At 44.4% G+C, this 15154-nt stretch overlaps 1 protein-coding gene across 1 annotated transcript; it reads left to right on the top strand.

The window, feature by feature from the left end:
• Positions 1-852: 852 nt before the first annotated feature.
• PCP4L1 (Purkinje cell protein 4 like 1) lies at positions 853-13708 on the top strand. Its single transcript, XM_068993768.1, has 4 exons — positions 853-890; positions 11209-11270; positions 12350-12460; positions 13273-13708. Exons 1-4 carry the CDS (start codon positions 853-855, stop codon positions 13416-13418), a joined length of 357 nt encoding a protein of 118 aa, XP_068849869.1. The 3' UTR covers positions 13419-13708.
• The last annotated feature ends 1446 nt before the right edge of the window (positions 13709-15154 follow it).

The following is a 15154-nucleotide window of genomic DNA, read 5'->3' as shown; positions in this document are numbered from 1 at the left end:
TGTGATAGTTTCAGAACAGTGAAGGGACTCACCCATACATATACATGTATCCATTCTACCCCAAGCCCCACTCCCATCCAGGCTGTCACATCTCATTGAGCAGAGTTCCATGTGCTATATGAAGCACTGAGTCTTAACCAGTGGACTGCCAGGGAAGTCTTAGAGCAATTTTTAATTTTGACAAAGTCCAATTTGTAATTTTTTTCTCTTATGGGTTGTGCTTTTGGCGTATCTAAGAAATCTTTGCCTAACCTAAGGTTGCAAAGATTTTTTTCCCTGTATTTTCTTCTAGAAGTTTTACAGTTTTAGGTTTTATATTCACTTCAAGTTAATTATTGTATAGGGCACAAAGTATAGATTGAGGTTTTTTGTACATGGCTAGCCAATCATTCTAGCACTATTATGAATGGATCACCCTAAGCTTTCAATACTGAGGTTCCTCCAGGGTTGGTCCTAGATCTGATTCTTGTCACTCTAGTGGTGTGGCTGGAGAAGGAATTCAAATTGATATAGACTTTTTTTTTTTGTCTTAGAGAAAGGACGAGGTTTTATTTATAAGTGAAGAAAATTGATTGTAAAGCTTCTTGAGAAGGAGAAAAGGGGAATGGGCTCTAAAACTCAAATGGAAGGACAAGATATCATCTGAATGCTGATAAATGCCCTGGAAGGAGGTGTGGGGTGGGGAAAGGGAGGATGTTGCTATGTCTCTGCAGTCTCAATGCCTGAGGACAAAAGACTCCTAAGCCAGCAGGCCTCTCCTTCTCCTCCTTCCCCACAGGAAGGGGGAGTCCACAACTTTGAACAGCAGAGGAAACAAAAGTTACTCATGGGGAATTGGCAGCTACTGCCAAGATGATCGAATGGAACATTGGAACACATCAGGCCCAGAGGTGAGGAAAAAGGGAAGTAGGCAGGGAAAGAAACGAGGGCCCTCTAGGGAAACACAAGAGTTGATGGGCCTCATAGTTGCTAATTAGTGTTTTGTGTGTATTGAGAAGTAAGAAACATTTAGTCCTCTATAGGCAGTGAGGTGGAACTGAACCAAGCTTCAACTCACTAGAAGCTTGGAATAACAGGCTGCAATGTACGCAAGGGAGTCGTTTGGAATGGAAACCAGTAGGATGATCCTGCACATGGAATTCTCAGAATCTGAAAGGCTAGCATCTGGCCCTGGGGGTGAAGAACACACAAACAGGCTATGGCTAACCCCCAGGGGTTCACCTGGTGTGTGTCAGGAGGCCCACTGAGCAAACATTAAAATGAAAGCCAAGAACTTCCCTGGCAGTCCTGTAGCTAAAACTCTAAACTCCCAAACCAGGGGACCCAGGTTCTATCCCTGGTCAGGGAACTAGATCCCACATGCTACAACTAGAGACCCTGCATGCTGCCACTAAGGCCCAGCCAAATACATAAATATTTTTTAAAACTGTGTGTATATATTTTTAGAAGATGAAAACCAGAGTCAGTGTGGTTAGCTCAACTCTCAGAGTAGGAGTCTGAATCAGTAGGCATGGTCTGGGGTCAGAGTCTTAAATTACAAATGAGCTCTCCCCATCCTGGGAGGAAGGGGCCCTGTAGAGTGGTGGTCTGGGGTCAGATTCTTAAATAACAAATGAGCTCTCCCCATACTGGGAGGACGGGGCCCTGTAGAGTGGTGGTCTGCAGCCTTTCTGGCACCAAGGGCTGGTTTCATGGAAACCCGTTTGTCCACAGACCAGGGGTTGAGGGGAGTGGGGGTGGTGGTGGGGATGATTCAAGTGCATCACATTCATCGTGCACTTCATTTTTATTATTATTACATCAGTTCCACCTCAGATCATCAGGCATTAGATCTGGAAGCTGGGAACCCCTGCTCTAAAGTGTGTACCAAGGAACTGCTGAGGACTATGGATTGAGAGAGTAGTTCTTGAATACAGCTGTCTAACTGTGGAAATGGAAGGAAGTCATGATCCCTAGGACTTTCTTGCTCACCCAGGGATTGCTCTGCTGTGCGGGAGAACTTGTCTAATTCAGTTTCACGTTGGACGTGCTTCTCATGTGGTATGTGTGTACCACATGCATACACATGCGTATGTCTTTGGCTGGAGACTCGGATATAGCGTAGCATAGTGTTCAAGAGGGTGGACTCTGGAGTTGGACTGTCTTGGTTCAAATCCTGTCTTTGCTACTTCTTAGCTATATGACCTTCAGTCAGTTCAGTTCAGTTCAGTTGCTCAGTCATGTCCGACTCTTTGTGACCCCATGAATCGCAGCACGCCAGGCCTCCCTGTCCATCACCAACTCCTGGAGTTCACTCAGACTCATGTCCATCGAGTCGGTGATGCCATCCAACCATTTCATCCTCTGTCGTCCCCTTCTCTTCCTGCCCCCAATCCCTCCCAGCAGCAGAGTCTTTTCCAATGAGTCAACTCTTCAGTCCTTCCAATGAACACCCAGGACTGATCTCCTTTAGGATGGACTGGTTGGATCTCCTTGCAGTCCAAGGAACTCTCAAGAGTCTTCTCTAACACCACAGTTCAAAAACACCAATTCTTCGGCACTCAGCTTTATTCACAGTCCAACTCTCACATCCATATGTGACCACTGGAAAAACCATAGCATTGACTAGACGGACCTTTGTTGGCAAAGTAATATCTCTGCTTTTGAATATGCTATCTAGGTTGGTCACAACTTTCCTTCCAAGGAGCAAGCGTCTTTTAATTCCATGGCTGCAGTCACCATCTGCAGTGATTTTGGAGCCCAAAATAAAGTCTGACACTGTTTCCACTGTTTCCCCATCTATTTCCCATGAAGTGATGGGACCAGATGCCATGATCTTCGTTTTCTGAATGTTGAGCTTTAAGCCAACTTTTTCACTCTCCTCTTTCAGTTTCATCAAGAGGCTTTTTAGGTCCTCTTCACTTTCTGCCATAAAGGTGGTGTCGTCTGCAAATCTGAGGTTATTGATATTTCTCCCAGCAATCTTGATTCCAGATTGTGCTTCTTCCAGCCCAGCGTCTCTCATGATGCACTCTGCATAGAAGTTAAATAAGCAGGGTGACAATATACAGCCTTGACATACTCCTTTTCCTATTTGGAACAGTCTGTTATTCCATGTCCAGTTCTAACTGTTGCTTCCTGACCTGCATATAGATTTCTCAAGAGGCAGGTCAGGTGGTCTGGTATTCCCATCTCTTGAAGAATTTTCCAGTATATTGTGATCCACACAGTCAAAGGCTTTGGCATAGTCAATAAAGCAGAAATAGATGTTTTTCTGGAACTCTCTTGCTTTTTCCATGATCCAGCAGATGTTGGCAATTTGATCTCTGGTTCCTCTGTATTTTCTAAAACCGGCTGGAACACCTGGGTAAGTTAATTAACCTCTTCTGGATCTTAGTTTTCTTATCTGTAAAGTGAGACTAGTAACGTTACCTATCTTATTAGGGTAAGAATTCAATGTGTTGTATTGTAAGAATTCAACGTGTTAAGGTACTTAGAAAAGTGACTGATACAAAGTATTTTATATATATATATATATGATTTTTAATAAGATTAGCTAGTGAAGTGAAGGTTGCTCAGTTGTGTTTGACTCTTCGTGACCCCATGGACTGTAGCCCACCAGGGTCCTCTGTCCATGGGATTTCCCAGGTAAGAATACTGGAGTAGGTTGCCATTCCCTTCTCCAGGGTATCTTACCAACTGAGGGATCAAACTTGGGTCTCCTGGATTGCAGGCAGGTCCTTTACCATCTGAACCACCAGGGAAGCCTTAAGATGAGGTTGGGAGAGAAGATGAGGTAGCGTGGCATTCTAAAGTCTTTTGATTCCCTCTAGTTCCCCGAAATGGGTTCTACAAGGACATGGAAGGATTTGCTAAGCAATTTAATTGTCATTATTTCTGAGGTCGGAAGAGCTCAGTATTGAAAGAAGTAGAAGAGTACCTGAGAGTTAGTAATCCATACCTGGCCAGAATGAGAGGCTGGGAGAGAGCGCAGCTGAGAAACATATGCTCACCTGTCACAGCTCTTGTGGGTTAGACTCGATCCTCTGCAGGTGTGAAGTTTTGTGAGAGACGCTCATAGAGCATGTGATTCACATAGAGTGGACCTCCATGCCCCCTTGGTTTGCCTAAAATATGGTTAATCCATGGCTTCCAGATAGATGCACTAGGGGATCTTTATTCACCTAAAATTGCTGAGTTCCTAGGAGATACACAGGAGGGTTAGGGCAGGGACCAGAGACCAGTAAAGGGCTGAGTATGATGTAGAGGGTGGGAGCTGACAACTTGTGATTTAACTGCCCCCAACCCCCACACTGCACCAAATCACTAACCGCTAAATCCAGAAACCCAGAGTGTTTGGAGCAGCTATTTTGAGAACTGGCTGCAGAGGGTGCAGGGAGGAGGGGCAAGTTGAAGCTCTAACATATTACGTTTTAGAAGGTATGAGAGAGATTTCAAGGAGGATTGTATAGGAGTTTTCTTCTTTTTAGAACCGTTTTCTGCTCTCCCTAGTGACCTTTCATAAATTTAAGTCAAATAGAGCTGAGAAGCCCTGGGTGACCAGACAGCTGCTGTGCCATGGCTCCATTCCAGGGTCAGTAATCTCAGGAGAGACTCAGGAAGGCAACAGCTGGCCCGGCGGAGGGAGAGGGGTGGCCTGTGTGGTTCAGTCCCGATACACACTCCTGCTTAGTGGATTCTCAAGGTTAGCTGATACGGGAGGGAATGTAGAGGAAGAGACAGCTACTTGAAGGGAGCTATTTAGAATCGGAGTCCAGATTTTCCTCCAAAGGGAAGGGATGAGAGAAAAGAATTGGTAGATTAAGGGAATGGGCTTAGAGAGAGAGAGGGAGGGAGGGAGGGATAATAGTTAAAGCAAGGATCAGATTCGGGGATTTGCTGGTAATAGAGAAAGTAGGATTTGAAGTCAGAGATTATGGGACTACAGAACTTGCCTCTAGACCTGTGACCCTCTTGTCTGGACTATTGAATGTTATCCTGTTACTAAACACCCCATCCATGTCATGCTTTTGCAGTGTGGATAGACCTCTTGTGATGACACTGTGGCATCATGGAAAGTGTCACCTAGCTAACTACTGGATCATTATATTGATCATGTGAGAAAAATTTTGCTGTAGAAAGATAGGAAGACCATGGGAAAAGAAAGAGTATTGAGTGGCCAGTCTCCGAAGAGTCTCAGGAATAGCCCTTCCTCTTGTGAAACCTTTTTTTTTTCTTTTGTCAAAGGGGGACAAGGAGGAATTCTATAGGGTTTGGGGAACAATTTGGTGCATGTTCTTTCAGATTTTTAAATAAAAATGTACATATACATAGATAAACAATTTATAACTTTTATAAAAATTGGACCATATCAACTTATAATCTCCTTTCAAAAACGTTAGAGCAAAAATTAACACATTGTAAATCAACTATACTTACATAAAATTTAAAAAAGTATTTAAAAATTAGATAGTTATTTTATAACTGTCTGCTATCTCCAGTACTTTGCAAGATGTTCAGTTCAGTTCAGTCGCTCAGTCGTGTCCGACTCTTTGTGACCCCATGAATCGCTGCATGCCAGGCCTCCCTGTTCATCACCATCTCCCAGAGTTCACTCAGACTCACATCCATTGAGTCAGTAATGCCATCAAAGCACAAATAAATCACAAGACTTGAAAAAGCAGTGTAGATGTGACCAGTATATCCTTTGAAAATCCCATCTTAACCCTGGTGGTTCAGTGGTTAAGAAAGTGCCTCGTAATGCAGGGGACATGGGTTCATTCAGTCCTTGGTCTGGAGACTAAGATCCCACATGCCTGGGAGAAACTAAATCAGCACGCCACAACTGCTGAAGCCCTCTCGCTGTGGAGTCCCTGAGTAGGCACTGCTAGAGCCTGTGTACCTCAACAAAAGACCACACGTGCTGCAATGAAGACCTGACAGAGCCAAATAAGTAAATAAATAAAATCACATATGGTCAATAAAGCAATCTTAGTTTGGCCCCACATTTTAATATCCAAAAGGATGGGATCGTCCATTTACCTAAGAATTCTTAAATCTGTAACTTACTTTTAAAGACACTTTCCCTATCAAATACAGTACAGCATCAGTGTTTTATAATCATAATTTTTGTTTTACCTTATTTTCTTTTTTAAAAACCATTTATTTATTTGACTTCCTTGAGTGCTAGTTGTGGCACTCGGGATCTTTGTTGTGATGCAAGGAGCATGTGGGCTTGGAAGCTGTGGCTTGTGGGCCTAGTTATTCCATGTCGTGTAGAATCTTAGGTCCCCGACCAGGGATTAAACCTGTACCCCCTGCACTGCAAGGCAGATTCTTTACCACCAAGGAAATCCCAAACTGTTATTTTCTTATTTCCCTCCATCTTTTTATTAGAGAAGTTTTTCAGAGTTGAAAGAATTGTTCAATACACATCCATATCCTTTCCACCTAGCCTCAGTAATTGTTAATATATTGGCATATTTCTGTCAACGTGTGACAGTATTCGATCTTGTGGACGTCGTACGGTGGTTAAGAGTGTGGAGTCAGTCTGCCTGGGTCCCAGAGCCAGTTTCACTGTTTTCTGGTAGTGTGGCTTGAACTTGGGCAAAATCTTTAGTGTCTCTAAGCCTGTTTCCTCACCTGTAAAACAGGATGACATCTCAGAGATTTCAGAGGATGGTATGGGATAGGATTTGGCACATAACAAATGCTTGAGAAGTATTATTTGGGAACCTGCCCTATTTGCTCACTCAGCCTGGAAGATAGGGACACTATCTTGACTGGTTTTACGTTAAATCTATGCCCATTAACTTCAAGTGAGCCCTGCGGGCTGCCTGGTCGTCCTGCCACATCTCACCAGTCGTTCACTCTCTTAACTTTGTTCGATGACTATTTCACTTAGTCACCTCTCTCCTCTAATCTTAAATACTTTCTGCCCCTTCTTCATTCTTAGCTGACGAGTGTGCTTGTGTCATTGAGAAAATAGAAACAATCAGAAGAGAACTTTCATACATTCCCATTACTCTTGCCACCTTACTGCCATCTATACCCCTATTCTGTCTTCATTCCTATATTGTGGATAAACTGTCCATAGCTCTGTTTAAGGCCAACCTATTTACTTGTGCTCTAGATCAATTTAGTTTTGCCTGTTCAAGATCACTCTAGTACTTATGACTTCTGTCTTCTGCACCGTCAGGTTTTCCTTCTCTACTAAATCATTCCCATGACCCCACATCTTGTCTCAGCTACTGTCCAATTTCTCTGGGTCTCTTTGAAGCAAAAGTCTTTGAAAGAGCCATCTTTATTCACACATCCATCAACAAATCCAACTTATTCTACCATGAAAATTGTCTCACGCTTATCACCTCTCTCACTACCACCCTAGTCCAAACACCCACGATCTGACCTGTAAGATCCTTGCAATTGTTTCCCCTCTTTCTTTCTTGCGTCTCTCTAATCTGTTCACCCCACAGTCAGTGATCCTTTAAAAACACGTCAGACCATGTTTCCTTCAGCATCAAACCTTGTGATGCCTTTTCATCAACTCATAAAAAATCCAGGACTTCCCTGGTTGTCCATTGGTCGGGAATCCGCTTGCCAGTGCAGGAGACATGGGTTCAGTCCCTGGTCTGGGAAGATTCCACATGCTGCGGGGCTGCTGAGACTGCACACTCTAAAGAATGTGCTCTGTGACAAGAGACGCCACCGCCATGAGCGGCCCATGCACTGCAGCTAGAGAGCAGTCCCTGCTTGCCACAGCTGGAGAAAGCCCACATACTGCATGAAGACTGAGGGCAGCCAAAAATAAATGAGTAAGAAAAAAGAGGGGGAAATCTATCTTCCCCCTGGTCCAAAGCCATTCATATTCTATCACCTACTCACCTTCATTTCCTATACCCTCGCCCTTTCTCACTCAAATCCAGACGTGCTGATTTTCTTTCTCTTTCCCTGAACACACTAGGCACAAAATCTGCCTCAGTGACTTTCCACTTGATGCTTCATCTGCCCCCAAGGCTCTTTTAGATATTCACCTGACTGGCTCTTATATGTCATTCAAACCTCTATGTCACTCATCAGAGAGGCCTTCCTAGACTACTCTGTTTTATTTTCCTTCTTGGCGCTTGTCACTAACTGGCATAATTGTTTAATGAGTTCAGGGACTTATTAATAATTTTGCTCATTTCTGTATCCCTAATATCTAGAACAATAATTGACATATACTGGGCAGGGATCTATTTGTTGAATGAATGAATCTTGTGTTTCTTCTATACCCTTTTCATGTATAGAACAGTGCTAAACTCAAATATAAGTCCGTGATAAGTATTGATAAAAATACGGTGGAAACAGCATAATCTACAGAACTGATGCTTTGAAACTGGTGGTGGAGAAGATTCTTGAGAGTCTCTTGGACAACAAGAAGATCAAACCAGTCAATCCTAATGGAAATCAACCCTGATTATTCATTGGAAGGACTGATGCTGAAGCTGAAGCTCTGATACTTTGGCCACCTGATGCGAAGAGCCTACTCATTGGAAAAGACCCTGAAACCGGGAAAGATTGAGGGCAGGAGGAGGAGGCGACAGAGGATGAGATGGTTGGATAGTATAACTGATTCACCGGACATGAGTTTGAGCAAACTCTGGGAGATGGTGAAGGACCAGGAAACCTGGCATGCTGCAGTTCATAGGGTTGCAAGGAGTCAGACACAGCTTAGCGACTGAACAACAGCATAACATAAGCTGGATTCTATAGCTTCCTAAAGTAGAACCCTTATATCTGGCAGTCATTTAACAACGATTTGCATTTGTAAAATGAGGGATAATATTTTATACTCTATTGAGCTCTCCCAAGGATGAGATGAGAAAACATTTTAGAAAGTACCAGTTTCTGTATTTTGAAAATAAAGTACTCAAAATTGTGAAATAAACAAACTCTAAGGGGACCCAGAAGCCTACAGGAGTGACTGTTTCAAGATGAATTGTACCTTGAGCCTGAGGAATGAGCAGATGAAGCAGTTCTATTGATAAGATTCTGAGGAAGGGGAGTTACTATTATGTTACATCTAACTCTCCATCTGAGCAGAGAGGCTGGCAAGAAGCACACATACGAATTGACAAGTCTCACTTCGTGTTCATGAACTTGGCCTTGTGAGGGGTCTTAATGCTTCCCAGAAATCTTACTACTGTTTCCTAATCTACTCACTTTCCTCCTCTCCTAGGTGAGTATTTCATCCCTTCTTCTCTGCCCTCCTCCTTCAGTACCTCTTCTTGCCTCTTGAAGGATCACCTTGTTACCTATTTTACTTCAGATACAGAAGCAATTAGAAGAGACCTTGCAAATGTTCCCCCCCTGCTGTATCTGGGTTCTTGTGGCTCTGCTTCTCCTCCAGTTACTCTGGATAATCTGTTCTTGGCTCCTATTCAAGGCTACCCCTCTACTCATGTGCTGAATCTTTCCCCCTTTCTCCTGCTCCAGCAATGAACCTCTTTCTCTCCTACAGTTTTTCCTTCTTTACTGGATTGTTTCCACAAAGCACAAATATTCTGTAACGTCTGCTGTCTTAAAATCTTCTTATGACCCCATGTTCCCCTCAAGCCACAGCCCCCATTCTTATTTCTTTGGAACTCCTTCTGTATCTGCAGCTTTAATGCCTGTCCTCCTTTTCTCTTAGGAACACACTACAATCAGATTTTTCCTATCTTCCTCGACTGTAACTTCTCTTGTCACTGTCCCCAGTGATCTCCCCGTAGCAAAACCCAGTGGTCAGTTCTTGATCCTTATTTTACTAGGCCTACGTGCAGAATTTGACACGATCACTCTCGTCTCCATAAGACAGTTTCTCTGTGTGCTTCTCAAGTACTACAATCTCCTGGCTTTTCTCCTGGCTTCTTCTCAATTTTTTTTAATTGACATTTTGTCACTTCTATACCTTCTAATCACTGGAACACCCCAGGATTTGACCCTGTTCTCTTCTTTATTCAAACTCACTTCCTTGGTGATCTTACTCAGTCTCATGGCTTAAATACCAAACACATGTTAATTTTGACTAATTTCTATCTCTGGGCCAAGACCTTCTCTTTAACTCATTTGAATATTCAACAGTGTATCAAAGCAAATGCTGGATCCTTCCATAGGCATCTCAAACTTGTCAAAAAATAAATCCCTGGATATTTTCCCTAATACCTGCTCTCCCTGCTATCTTCTTCATTTCAGAAAATGGCAATTCCATTGTTTTTCATTTCCTCAGCCCTAAAACTGTGGAGTCATCCCTGACTCCTGTCTCACAGTGCCACTTATCCAATCAACCAGTCACTTTAGTCGTAGCTCAAAAATAGTGTCTGAGGGTTCCACACCTATGGATTCAATCAACTGAGGATTGAAAATATTTTTATAAAAATTCCAGAAAATTCCCAAAGGCAAAACTTGAATTTGCTGCAAGCCAGCAACTATTTATAGAACATTTACATTGTATTAGATATTATAAGCAATCTAGAGATGATTTAAAATATGTGGAAGGGTGCGCATGGGTTATATGCAAACATTACGCCATTTTATACAGATGTGCGCATCCATGGGCTTTTGTATCCTCAGTGGTCCTGGAACCCATCCCTTGTGGGTACTGAGACACAACGGTATACCAGAGTTGAGCTACTACTCACCGCTTCCACAGGCTTCCCAGGTGGCGCTAGTGGTAAAGAAGCTGCCAGCCACTATGTAAGAAGCAGGTTTGATCCCTGGGTTTGGAAGACCCCCTGGAGTAGGATATGGAACCCACGCCAGGGTTTTTGCCGGGACACAGGAGCCTGGCAGGCTACAGTCCACAGGGTGGCAAAGAGTCAGACACAATGGGCGACTGAGCGCACCACTCTCACCGCCACCTTGTTGATCCAAGCAACCATTGTCTCCTGCCGGGTCTTCTGCAATAACCGCTCAGCAGATCTTTCTGCTTCCTGCCGAGTGCCCCTTATGTGCAAATTGAAGGTCTCTAATGGCTTCTCCTCCCTCTTTTTTTTTTTAATTTTTATTTTTACTTTATTTTGCTTTACAATACTGTATTGGTTTTGGCGTACATTGACATGAATCTGCCACAGCTTCTCCTCCCTCTTATGGTACAAGTCAAGCTCCTTAAAATGACTTCCAAGGCCCAGCGTGGTCTGCCGGCACTCCCAGGCATTTCTGATCTCATCTCCATCTGTTTTTCCTCCTTCTTCCTCCTCTCCCCTCCAGGTACATTGGCTCCTTGCTGTTCCTCAAACAGGTTAGTGCCACTGCTGTTTCAGGGCCCGAGAGTGGGCTCTTGTCTAACACTCAGAAATTAATTGTCTGAGGAGACACATGAGCTGATGAAACAAGAGGCTTTATTGGAAAGGGAACCTGGGCAGAGAGCAGTGGGGGAAGGGAACCCAGGAGAACTGCTCTGCCACGTGGCTCCCAGTCTCAGGTTTTATGGTGAAGGCATTAGTTTCCAGGTTGTCTTTGGCCAATCATTCTGACTCAGGGTCCTTCCTGGTGGGGCACGCATTGCTGAGCCAAGATGGATGCCACCGAGAAGGATTCTGGGAGGTGGAAGGACACATGGCGTCTCCTTTTGACCTTTACCGAACTCTTCTGGTTGGTGGTGGCTTGTTAGTTCCGTGTTCTTTGTTGGGACCTCCTGTCATAAAATAACTCACACGCATGGTTACTATGGTGCCTGGCCAGGGTGGGCGGTTTCCGTCAGTGTGCTTCCCCTAGCACTTCCACCCCTTGAAAGCCCTTGCCCTCCATCCACAGGCCTTCCTCCCTTGCCTCCTTCAGCTCTCGGCTCAGATGCCGCCTTTCAGAGAGGGTTCTCCTGACCACTCTGTGCACAACTGTGTTTCTCCATTCCCGCCTGGCATTCACTACTTCCCTTTCCTGTCTTTGGTCTATAACACTCCTCACCGTTTACCGTAATAATAATTTTCCAAAAGATTTTTTTTGATGTGGACCATTTCCACCATTTGTTACAATATTGCTTCTGTTGTTTATGTTCTGTTTTTCTTTTCTTTTTTTTGGCCACAAGGCATGTGGGATCCTAGCTCCCTGACCAGGAATCTCACCTGCTTCCCCCCCAACTCAGATTCTTAATCACTGTGCCAGTAGGAAGTCCATAATAACATAGTAATAGTTTTGTTTATTCATTTGTCTATCTAAATCCTAGAATGCGAACTCAAAGAGGGCAGGTTTTTCCTCTTTTGTCCTCTACAATTTCCTTAGCAACAAATACTTTTTGAATAATTTTTGATGACTTTTCTCCCTCTCTCTGATCTCAAGACTCACTTCTTCAAAAGGCTAAGAGATGTACTTGGTAATAGGAGGACTTGGAAATTATGATGGTGATTCTAAGGGGATGGTACCTTAATATTTCCGTTAATATCTAATATTCTGATTTGTCTTTTCCAGCTTAACACCAAAACATCCCCAGCAACCAACCAGGCACCTGGCCCTGAGGAAAAGGGTGAGTGGGGATGGGCTAGGAAGTTTGTAGAGCAGGTAAATATAAGGACATTAAAATAAGTAGAGCTGTAAATCTGGAAGCTCCTAAAGTCAGATGTAACAGGAATAAGAATGTGATAAGTGAAACAAAGCACTAGTTTAGGACCACTATATCTATAGGCTTCCTTCTACTCTTTTCCTAAGAAGTAAACCTACCAGTATTTACTCTTTGATTTTAGAAACTGGTTCTGGAGTGCTTGGAAACAGGCGCACAGTCATAGGAAGAAACTCATCAAATAAACCCAGACTCTGTCTCAATCAGAACTTGAGAGGAAGCTGGGGAAAGAGAGTGCGCTCTGGTACTCTGAATTGTTGTTGTTTAGTCGCTAAGTCGTGTCTGACACTTTGCGACGCCATGGACTGTAACCAGGGTCCTCTGTCCATGGGATTTCCCAGGCAAGAATATTGGATTGGGTTGCCATTTCCTTCTCCAGCGGATCTTCCCAACCCAGGGATCAAACTGGCATCTCCTACATTGGCAGGCGGATTCTTTACCACTGGGCCACAAAGACAGCATTTAGGGATAAGTGATGACAGAAGACGTTTGTCATCTTGGTTTAAGCGTTGCAAAGCTCCTGAGTAATTACTATAACTAGTGCTCAGCCCAGGCACCCTGACTCAAGCTCCTAGGAGATTACTAGACATTCTGTGTCCTAGCAGAGGTTGTGGGCTCACACAGTCTAAGCAGAAAGTGGACTTTAACCACTGTATTTGGGGCCTGGGGAAAAGGGCTGGGGCCCTTTCCTCATTAATGAAACTCTCAACTGTCTGCAGGGAAAGCTGGCAGTGCCAAGAAGACTGAGGATGAGGAGGAGGAGATTGACATTGATCTGACGGCACCTGAAACAGAGAAGGCTGCCCTTGCTATTCAGGGCAAGTTCCGGCGATTCCAGAAAAGGAAAAAGGATCCCAGCTCCTGAATAACCAGCCTTGCCCTCTCCTTGCGCTCTGCTCCCTTCCCTCTCCTTTTCCACAGCTCTGACTCCGTGTGTCTTTGTCTCTTTGTCCCTCTAGCCTCTCACAGAGGCAAGTTCAACCCTTATACATTATTTATTCCAGCCTGTCAAGCCGTTGTCGTTGTAGAGGCACAAGGAACATGGGCAAGATGAAGAATTTAATAGACAGCCACTTGTCTAAGGGTGGACCATTTTCTCCTGGAGATACAGCCAGTATCTGGATCACTACCTATGTCTTCCCTACGAGGTTGAGGAGCAAGAGGATTTCAGGTTGAGAGAGAGACCCCTGATAATGTGGGAGGGAGGGGAATGCCTTCAGAGTAGGGTGCCCAATGGCGGGGCATATATATTGTTCCACTGGTTACAAACGTTTCACTTCAGTTAACATCTTTTCCCCTTCACATCCTTCTCATCAGCACCTCAACTCCTCTCCTATGTGCTAAGCCACAGTGGGTGGCTCCCTTTCCCCTAGGCAGACCTAAATCAGGCTGTTCCCATGTTAGTGCATGCTGAGTAGATTAGTTCCAAGGATGGGAGACTGGGACAAGGAACAATTTCCTTCATCATGTTAGTCGAGAACCATAAGGGGCAGACGTGGAAGAGGTTCCAGGGGCCACAGGCAGGGAAATGGGAAGATTCGGGCAGGAAAGAAAAATGAAGGAGGAGGAGGTCCCTAAAAATACAAGTTACCGCTGGTAAAGGTGTGCTATGTAAAGGATTCTTGGGTCTTTGCTAACCTGCCTACCTCTAACCCCTCACGTCTAGATACTCTCAGAGGCCACACAAATCAAGTGACCCCTATAGTTCCCACCTGCCTCATGGTGGAGTCAGAGCAGAGTTGGAATAACCATTCTATGTGATTTTAGCATGTGTAATAATTATGAAAAGAATAAAAAAAAACCCCTCAAGTGGAGCCGTTTGACCTCTACTTCTATATTTTTCTCTGGAGGAATATGAACGTAAGTCTGAGCTGGCCTCCGGGAGGTGGTAGAGCAACTGCACAGATGCCACGGTGGCTCAGGAAACGGACGCTGGCTGAGAATCTGCAGGCTGAAGCCCCCTCCTACCTTCTTTCCCTGACCTTGTCCTCACCTTGATTCACCACCCACACTGCCTTTATCTGCTGCTGTTGCCACCCCCGCAGTGCACCTGCAAGGGCGCTTGCCTCCTCCTCTTTCCCCTTCCAGCTCAGTGTATGCTTGGTGGATCTGCCTCTGGAAACAAACCCCACCTTCCTTGCTCCCTATCCCCGAATGACCTGTGCTAACTGTCCCTCCTCTCCTCCCACTGTTTTACCAAACTTAGGAGAAGAAGTAGATGAGTCTGGGTCAATAGAGAGCCACACTCTCACCCTGAAGATGTTAAGCTATGAATAAAATGATGGCTTACATTGCTGAGAAAGGAACTCTATATATTGTAACTGGAAGACGAATGCCTAAAGATCAAATAAGGAACACTTTCTCTCTCCCACTCTCCTCACTTCTTAGTATTGATTTAAGAATATAGAAGTTGAGGGACTTCCCCACTGGCTCAGTGGCTAAGACTCTGAGCTTTCAATGCAGGGGGCCTGGGTTTGATTCCTGGGCAGGGAACTAGATCCCACATGCTGTAACTAAAGGTCCTGAATGCTGCAGCTAAGACCTGGAACAGCCAAAAATAAAAAGAATACAGAGGTTGAAACCATGCACAGCTCTGAGTAG

The sequence above is a fragment of the Capricornis sumatraensis genome, chromosome 2 (assembly GCF_032405125.1).
Source record: "Capricornis sumatraensis isolate serow.1 chromosome 2, serow.2, whole genome shotgun sequence".
Lineage (NCBI taxonomy): Eukaryota > Metazoa > Chordata > Mammalia > Artiodactyla > Bovidae > Capricornis > Capricornis sumatraensis.
The sequence above is the reverse complement of the archived record's forward strand: the minus strand, read 5'-3'. Positions and strand labels throughout refer to the sequence as shown.

Coding starts and splice junctions, on each gene's coding strand:
- PCP4L1 (XM_068993768.1), top strand. CDS start 853: ATGATCGAATGGAACATTGGAACACATCAGGCCCAGAG. Junction 891..11,208: donor GGAACACATCAGGCCCAGAG/GTGAGGAAAAAG, acceptor TCTCCCCTCCAG/GTACATTGGCTCCTTGCTGT. Junction 11,271..12,349: donor TGCTGTTTCAGGGCCCGAGA/GTGGGCTCTTGT, acceptor GGTGATTCTAAG/GGGATGGTACCTTAATATTT.